The 8,841-nt window shown below is 44.6% G+C and overlaps 1 protein-coding gene across 1 annotated transcript; it reads right to left on the bottom strand.

Moving 5' to 3' along the window:
* Positions 1-661: 661 nt before the first annotated feature.
* On the bottom strand, positions 662-4,400 carry Il5 (interleukin 5). Its single transcript, XM_059269336.1, has 4 exons — positions 4,202-4,400; positions 3,652-3,684; positions 903-1,031; positions 662-825 (listed from the first exon to the last, which is right to left on the bottom strand). Exons 1-4 carry the CDS (start codon positions 4,337-4,339, stop codon positions 727-729), a joined length of 399 nt encoding a protein of 132 aa, XP_059125319.1. The 5' UTR covers positions 4,340-4,400; the 3' UTR covers positions 662-726.
* Between the last annotated feature and the right edge of the window lie 4,441 nt (positions 4,401-8,841).

Raw genomic sequence — 8,841 nt, 5'->3', positions numbered from 1 at the left:
AGTTAACCTCCTAGGAGTTGAGAGCAGAGATGGGCTTACTGGAGGCGGGAGAGAGCAGCAGGGAGTTGAGGGGAGGCTGATTAACGGGGACTAAACTGAAGTTAGGAGCAGGAAGCCCTAGTGTGGCATCCCTCATCAAGACAGTGACTGAGTAAGGTCTATCTCAAAGGGCCAGGAGAAAGGATGTTGGAGTGGGGTGTGTGATCCTCCTGCTTCCAAATGGATCAAGAGTTCAGAGTCATCCTTGGCTACACACTGAGTTCAAGGTCAGCCTGGGATACTTGAGACCCTGTCTCAAAAAAGGGGATGAGGGCTAGGGAATATAGCTCAGTTGACAGAGTGCTTGGGTAGCATGCACAGAGCCCTGGGTTCCATCCCAGCACCACAAAAACTAGTAACGATGGTACATGCCTGTCAACTCATCATTCAGGCAGAGGAGGCAAGAGGATCAGAAGTTCAAGGTCATCCTTGGCTACTTTACAAGTTTGAGGCCAACCTGAGCTACAGGAGTTTCTGTTATACATACACAAAAAGAATGTTAAATATTTTTATATGTAAATGATCAATGTTTGAGGACATAGATAGGTTTAACTTGAATACATGATGTAAATATAAATGGAAACAGTGTATGGTAACCCTTAATTTGTACAGTTTTGTGGGTTTTATGCATCAGTTTAAAAATCAACTCGAGATCTGCAGTCCTGTCTTCACAGAGCCCGCTCAGTCTCAGTCTTCCATTGTCCACTCAGTACTCATCACACCAAGAAACTCTTGCAGGTAATCCAGGAACTGCCTCGTCCTGCGCCTCTCCTCGCCACACTGCTCCTGTGAAAAGAACACACTGTCATCGGCTGCTGGAGAAGCAGGTGCAGCCAGACTCGCAGGGCTCCCAGGGAACTTACTTTTTGGCGGTCAATGTATTTCTTTATTAGTGACAAGTTTTGGAATAGCGTTTCCACGGTACCCCCACGGACAGTCTGATTCTTCAGTATGTCTAACCCCTGGAAGATCTCTCCGATGCATAGCTGGTGCTGAAAGGGGAAGGAAGGTTATCAAAAACCAAGTAGATCAAGGTAGAGGAAGGTTATCAAAAACCAAGTAGATCAAGGTAGAGGAAGGTTATCAAAAACCAAGTAGATCAAGGTAGAGGAAGGTTATCAAAAACCAAGTAGATCAAGGTAGAGGAAGGTTATCAAAAACCAAGTAGATCAAGGTAGAGCGCTTGTTGTATCAGCCGGCCCACCAAGGACATATATTTCAAAATATCATGTTATGTGCAACGAATACATGCAATTTAAATGCATCCGTGTAAAACAAAAAATCAGATCATCCGGGACATAGTGGGGCTTATCTGTAATCCCAGCATTCAGGAGGTGGGGTTAAGAGGATCAAGACTTCAAGGACAGCCTCTGATACATAGAGTTTGAGGCCAGCCAGTGCTGCATGAGACTGTTTAAAAAATCAAAACCCAAGTTAGGCTTTAGACTGGAGAGATGGCTCCATCGTTAAGATCACTGGCTGTTCTGGTTCATTTCCCAGCACCCTTGTGGTGGCTCACAACCATCTGAGTCCTGGGATTAAAGGTGAGTTGCACTGCCAGGCGGCAGTGTCTCACGCCTTTAATCCCAGCACTCGAGAGGCAGAGCCAGGTGGATCTCTGTGAGTTTGAGGCCAGTCTGGTCTACAGAGGGAGATCCAGGACAGGCACTAAAGCTACACAGAGAAACCCTGTCTCAAAAACAAAGAAAGAAAGAAACAAAAAATGGTGAGTGGCACCATACCCAGCCCAATATTTCTTTTGAAATTTAGGCTGGTAATTCTTTTCTATTTAGAATAATTAAATAATGTATTTTACACTAGAATAAAATATATTGCATATGTATGCAATATCATTACATAGTCATGTTAATTCAACTGTGTAGAAGTTACTAATAGAGGGCATTCTTTCTATTCTTTATATCTACCAATCATCACCTAAGAATATAGCCCTCTGAGTGTGGTGATATATTGTGTACCCTAATAAAATTTGCCTGAAGATCAGAGAACAGAACAAGCCACTAAATTAAACATAGAAGCCAGGCAGTGGTGGACACACCTTTAATCCTAGCACTTGGGAAACACCTGGACTACATGAGATTGACTCAGTCTAGGGGAGAAAACAGAGCTAGGCAGTGGTGGCACACACTTTTAATCCCAGTATTGGGAAGAACACACTCCTTTAAACCCAGGAATTAATGTCTGGGTGGAGAAAAATATATAAGGTATAAGGAGACAGGAACTAAAGGCCTTTCGGCTAGAGGCTTTTTTAGCTGAAGCCTTTCGAGTGAGGACTCAGATGATTTTAGTCAGAGGATTCATGGAATTGGTGAGGTGAGACGTGGCAGTGGCTTGTTCCTTTGTCTCGCCAATCTTCAGGCAAATTTTATTAGGGTACACAATATATCACCACATCTAAGTTGGAGAGGTGGCTCAATGGTTAAGAGCACTTGATGCTCTTCCTGAGGACACAGGTTCAGTTCCCAGCACCCACATGATGACTCACAACCATCTGCAGCTCTAGTCCCAGGTGATCCGATGCCCTCTTTTAGCTTTCGGGGACACCAGACACTTGTGGAACACATACATATATGCAGACAAAATACTCATAAAATAAAAATAAATAAAAACAATATAACCCTAAGTTATTAGTACTTTCAGAAAGATTAATATTAGAGTGGGCCGGGTCTGGAACTCACTGGTAGAGTGCTTACCCAGCACATGCAAGGCCCTGGGCTTGATCTTCAGCAATGCAAAACAAGAAAAGGAAAATAACGAAATGCCACGGGCAGAACCTAACGAAGCCTAGCAGGACCTCTTGCCACATGTAGAACTGTGCCAAGAATCGTTGATGTGAGTCTCTGTTAGATGGAGGGCTGACAGCTTCACTTGGCCACTTATATATCAGATTTGCTCAGAGTCATTCCTAATATTGATTGATTGGTGGCTTTTGAGTGTCCCATAGCCCAGGCTGGCCTCTAGCTCAACAGGTGGCTGAGAATGGCCTGCACCCCTGGTCCTCCTGCTTCCCTTTGCCCTGCTGAGATTACAGACATGCACTACCATACCTAGTTTATGGGGTTCTGATGAATGAACCCAAAGCATGGTGCATATTAGGCACTCTATCAATGGAGCTCTATCTCCAGCCCTCTCTGTTTGTTGTTTGTTTGTTTGTTTGTTTGTTTGTTTTTTGATACAGGGTCTGGTTGTATAATCCAGGCAGGCTTTGAATTTATATGGAGCCTAAGGTGGCCCCAGACTCATGCTCCCCCTGCCTCAGGCTCCCGAATATTGGGATTACATCATTTGCCATCCCATCTGTCCCTTATTCTTCATATTTATAAGCACATACTTTCACATCCACCCATATAAAAAATTTCAAAGGAAGTCAAACAGTTTTTACTGAAAACAAATGATTAGCTAGGTGGGGTGGCACCAGTCTGTTGTGTTCCAGCTACTCCCACTGAGACAAGAGGACCACTCAAACCCAGGAGCTTGGGACCGAGTGAGATGCCCACCCCAAACACAACACCACAAAGCAAGAAGCAAATGACTTGTAGCTAAGTGTGTGAAGTCGACTTATTCATGCAACCATGGCATTGAAAAATAACTTACATTTTTGTGGGTAGGAACAGGAAGCCTCACCGTCTGCAAATGAAAGAGCATAGGGTCATTTCCAAAGCATTTGTGGCTGTTTTAATCCAGTGCTTGCTGGGGACAGGGTCATCACCCATGGACTAACACTGACACATTCATAATTGCATTATTTATAGCAGATCTTTATGTGCGAGAATGAACTGCCATAAATTATTAATGCTTTAAAAAATCATTTTTGAGTCAGGGTCTCACTCTGTAGCTGGCCCGGAACTTGCTATGTAGACCCCGTTGGCCTTGAACTCACAAAGACCACCTGTCTCTGCCTCAGAGTGCTGGCATGAAAGCTGTGTGCCACCACATCCAGCTATTCATGCATTTTTGAGACCCAAAGAGGCAGGTGAGGTAACCTGTGTCTACAGTCCTAGTATTTGGGAGACAGAGGCAAGAGAATCCCCTAGGAATTGGGACAGCTTGGTCTACATAGCAAGTTTGAGGCCAGTCAGGGCTGCATAGCAAGACCTTATCTTGAAAACAAAACCAAATCGTAGAAATAAAAATTGTCCTTTACCTCGTTGCTGGTTAGCAGAGCTCGGTGAGTGGACAGCTGTATCAAGGTCTCTTTCACCACTGTGCTCATGGGAATCTCCATAGCGACGGCCCAGACACAGGCGAGAGTCAGAACGCCCAAGCGCAGAAGCATTCTCATGATTCTGAAGCCTTCGGGGTTGGCCTTTAGCAAAGGAAGAGCGCAGGGCAGGGCTGCATCCCCAAACAATTTATTCTCTGTTTGAGGAAATGAATAATTTCTAACAATCAGATAGAGGACACCTAATAAAGGCAAGTAGTGAAACTCAGTGTTTGCAATAACTTCCTTGGGTCTTCAAAGAAAAATGCACTTTTTTTTCCCTCATAATAGTAAACATCTCTACCCCCACCCCTTTTTAAAAAGCATTTTCTATAACAAAAGAAAATTGGTTTCTACAACCTTGATCCACATTTACACTTCATTCAGAACACTCAATTTCTCTTTAAAAGATGTGCAAATAGGGCAAGTCTCTGTAGAGATGCCCACACTCATACTCTGTCCTTTTCCCAAGCATCTTTCTTTTTTATCAACCCTCTGCCCCAACTTAATTCCTAATAAAGTAAAAAAAAAAAATGCATTCAAACATACACCTTTAAACAGACTGTTCTGCTAACGTACAAAACTCTTGGGAATGTCTTCCTGGGTGTGATGGCGCACACCAGCAGGTACCGGAGGTACAGTCCGGAGGATCAAGAGGTGAGGTCATCCTTGGCTACATAGCAAGTGTGAGGTCAGCCTGGAACACATGAGCCCCTGTTTCACACAACCCAAGAGCAAAGGGAAAGGGGGTGTCTTCTCAGCTGAACTCAGCTCTACGTTGACTGAAGCTGGAATTATCTGTGCTTCAGAAGGAACTGAAAATACTCTGGGAAGACACTGATTAGAGAGTCCAGTGGAGTTGAGTTACATGGTGTAGATTTGGGACCAACATTCTGTCTGTCCTCGATAGCCAAAAGCCTAAAGCAAACCGGGTGGAGATAAGCAGAGGGCTTGCTGGGTCGTAGCACACGGTGCAGGGTAGAGGCTCCTTCCTGTGCTGCTTCAGCGGCCCAGCTTGCCCGTGACCCAGTTTTCAAGCAGCTCTCGGTGGGGTCCCAGAGTGACATCAGGACTCCTGGATCTCTCTGTACCTTGTCACATGCAGCAGGAAGAATCAAGTTTTGCATTTCCTTTCATTTCCCTTCTTTCCTTCTTTCTTTCTTTCTTTCTCTCTCTCTTTCTTCCTTCCTTTCTTTCTTTCTTTCTTTCTTTCTTTCTTTCTTTCTTTCTTTCTTTCTTTCTTTCTTTCTTTCTTTCTTTCGTGTGTGGTGTGGGTTTATGGAGACAAAGCCTGACTACATAGCCCAAACGGTCCGTGAGTGTCTGCTCCTTTTCCCACAGCCTCCCAAGCATTGTGGGGGGCATGCACCACTGCACCTGCCCCCAGCATTTCTTTTCTCATTGTCCAGTCAAAACAATTCAGTCTCAACTGCACTCCCTAATTTCAAGGTGCAGAGAAGTCAAGCGGGAACCAAGCTGAAAACTTGCTCCCAGCTGACTAGCACTCAGAGTGCTGGAAGGTATTATGTTGGCTGCTGAGGGAGAGTTGTTATCAACAGTCTTTCTGGTGGGCCCTGTCTGTACAGGCCAACTGGCCAGGCAAGATGTGCCCTCTGGTACACTAGTGGGAAGTCTGTAATGGAGGCAACCAACTGCTTTCTGGGAAGGTTTGAGGCCCACTCCACAGGAAGGAATACACAGGAAGCCTGGTCAAAAGCTCACAGCTGGGTCATAGGCCTGAGCAGGGAAAGTGTTGCTGTTGTTTTACTAAATGGATGTGATAGACCCGTCAAATTGTCTTCTAAGTAACTATGTGTATGCCCGTAGATCAGTGCAGCTGTCAGCCTTGGTCAGGGACGCTTCTTTTTAAAGTGGCCAATTGTAATTGCAGAGACCCATCCATCACTGGTCAAGGTGCTGAGAATGGATGACTATTGAATGCTCAGCCCCCAAAGGTGGGTGTTTATGTCACCCCCTCCAGTGCTCAGGAGACACTGCAGGAAGGAGGAATGGACGGAATGTGAGTGCTTGAGGAAGTGGTGGACGCTGTGTGGAATGCTGACTTCTGGGCATTAGGAAGCTGTTGTGATCACCTGCATAAGACTGGGTACATCAACATTCTGTCGTGGAGGAGAGAGAGGCTCATGGGACCCACCTGAGGGTTTAGGTGCAGATGCAGTTAATGGTTGATGGGTGAAGAAGAGACATTTTCTTCTCTGGTGAGGTGCCTGTGGTCCTATAAACAGCCCTAAAGAAACACCATCACCAGAAGGGAGACAGGAGAAAGAGTGTCAGTTTGGAAAGAGGAGAGGATTAGCAGGGGTGGGAAAGGAACAAGAAAGGGAAATGGGGTGACATGGCTGATAACATCATCTACATGTATAAAAATGTCATAGTGGAATCTATTACTGTGTATAACTGATTAATGATAATAGAAACATGGATAAAAACAAACAAAAAACAGTTCAGTCTCTAGCAAAACATGGTGTCTAAGGTCTGTAATCCTGGCATTTAGGAATTTGTAGCAGGAGAATCAGGAATTCAAGGCCAACCTCAGCTACATAGTGAATTTGAGGTCAGCATATAGGTTACATGAGGCTCTGTCTGAAAACCAAAAGCCTAAGACACAAATAACAATAACATTCAAACAACCCAGTCTCTATTTGGAAAGAGGAGGAGACTAGTGGGAAGAAGGAAGGAGTTGAGACAGTGAGGAGTAAATATGATGAACCCTACAAACATGTAAGAAAATATCACAAAATTGTATTTTATACAATGAACATACACCAATGAACTACAGGAAAAACCAGCTTGGAGAGAAGGGTTATGTGTTCACCATGGACCTGTGGCTATACCACTTTCTCTTCCTGAGCTGGAAGCAGACATCATCCCATCCAAACCACACAGCTGAGGCACCATGGTAGCTGAGGTCTATGGTAGTTGTAAGAGGTATGTAGATGCTGGGAAAGAAACGAATACATCACCAACAGGTAGCATGTGGGCATAGCCTCTCCTGTATGTCCCCCAAGGCTGAGAGGTCCTTTCATATGGAGGGTTGGCTGTGCATGAATATGTGTCATCAGGGGAAACCAGTCTTTGTTCTTTAGGCTCAGATCTGTTAATCCCAGAATCAAACACAAATTGTTACGTAGAATCCTTTTCCAAAGCTGTGGCTAGTTCTTCGTAAGAGGCAGAGGGCACTGGAAAGCAGACACACCTTTAGCATGCAGCCACCTGTGTTCTCTCTCTCTCTCTCTCTCTCTCTCTCTCTCTCTCTCTCTCTCTCTCTCTCTCTCTCTCTCTCTCTCTGTGTGTGTGTGTGTGTGTGTGTGTGTGTGTGTGTGTATGCATGCAGTACATTTCCATGTATATGCTGAGGTTTGGACTCTTGCCTAGACATGTCTGAGTTGAACACTTTAGAAACATTTTCCTTGTGTTGTGGAGAGATACTGGCTCACTTCATTGAACCCGTTAGCAGTGAAGTGGAACCACAGTAGGCCTAGAATGATGCTCTCAAAACCCAAGCTTGACTCTCTCGGGACCTGGCTTCCCCCAGAGGTCATGAGACAATAATTCTATTTCCCTTCTACTGTCTCTGGCTACACTGAGAAAGCGTGGGCTGAGATGAAGGCTGCAGGGGAATTGCCAAATAATTTGTAATTTTATCAACTTCAACAAGGTTTCCGAGTGATTCAACCCCATGATAGAGCTGCCCAGGCTGCAGAGGGAGTAACAGATCAAAAAGTCTACATGCTAGCCTTTACTAAGCAGGGAAAATGCAGCCACAGCTCACCATTTTTAAGGAAGTTAGTATTAGTTGGCTATGAAAAGGATGAAGTGGGAAAGGCCATATGTACAAAATGAAGGTAGTAGGCATACACTGAAGTACAGCAGAGATCATCTGTGTCAAAGTGGACACTCGGCTGCAACTCAGCTAGGGCCATATGACTTCCATGGGCTTGTGTTTCCAGACACCCAGTTTAAAAAAGAAACTCAAGCCAGGTGCCGCCGCCGCCGCCGCCGCCGCCCCTTTAATCCCAGCACTTAGGAGGCAGAGGCGGGTAGATCTCTGTGAGTTTAAGGTCAGTCTGGTCTACAAAGTGAGTTCCAGGACAGCCAGGGCTGTTACACAGAGAAACCCTGTCTCAAAAAGCCAAAAACCAACCAACCAACCAAACAAACAAAAACAAAAACAACAACAACAAAAAAACCCGAAAACCTTGCTTACTATACATACACTGATTCTACTTAGAAAAAAATATTTCCTGTTCAAAATTGTATTTCTTGTTCATTTGTTTGTTTGTTTGAGATAGCCCAGACTGGTCTTGAACTTGCTATGTATTCCTTGAACTCTTGATCCCCCTGTCTCAGACTGCCAAGTGCTTGAATGACAGGTGGTGTGTACAGCCTTGTGGGCTCAGCACTGTATTTCTTCATTTTTTTTAATTGGAAAGAAATACACTGTAACCTGGAATGTTTCATCTTTGATAGTAAGTATTGGGTCCAGTAGTATCATATGCAAAAAAAAAAAAAATGCAGCCTGGTCACCTTGCAAAACAGAAGGAACTCTATATCCATTGTCA

Source organism: Peromyscus eremicus, chromosome 8a, assembly GCF_949786415.1.
Source record: "Peromyscus eremicus chromosome 8a, PerEre_H2_v1, whole genome shotgun sequence".
NCBI classification, from domain to species: Eukaryota; Metazoa; Chordata; class Mammalia; order Rodentia; family Cricetidae; genus Peromyscus; species Peromyscus eremicus.
Note: the sequence above shows the minus strand (reverse complement) of the source record. Positions and strands in the feature narration are given on the sequence as shown.

Excerpts from the sequence above, each read along its gene's own strand:
- Il5 (XM_059269336.1), bottom strand. The coding sequence starts at position 4,339 with ATGAGAATGCTTCTGCGCTTGGGCGTTCTGACTCTCGCCTGTGTCTGG. Across the intron at positions 1,032-3,651 it reads CTGTTCCTACCCACAAAAAT|CACCAGCTATGCATCGGAGA; the intron begins GTAAGTTATTTT and ends TTCCCCTTTCAG. Across the intron at positions 826-902 it reads AATACATTGACCGCCAAAAA|GAGCAGTGTGGCGAGGAGAG; the intron begins GTAAGTTCCCTG and ends TTCTTTTCACAG.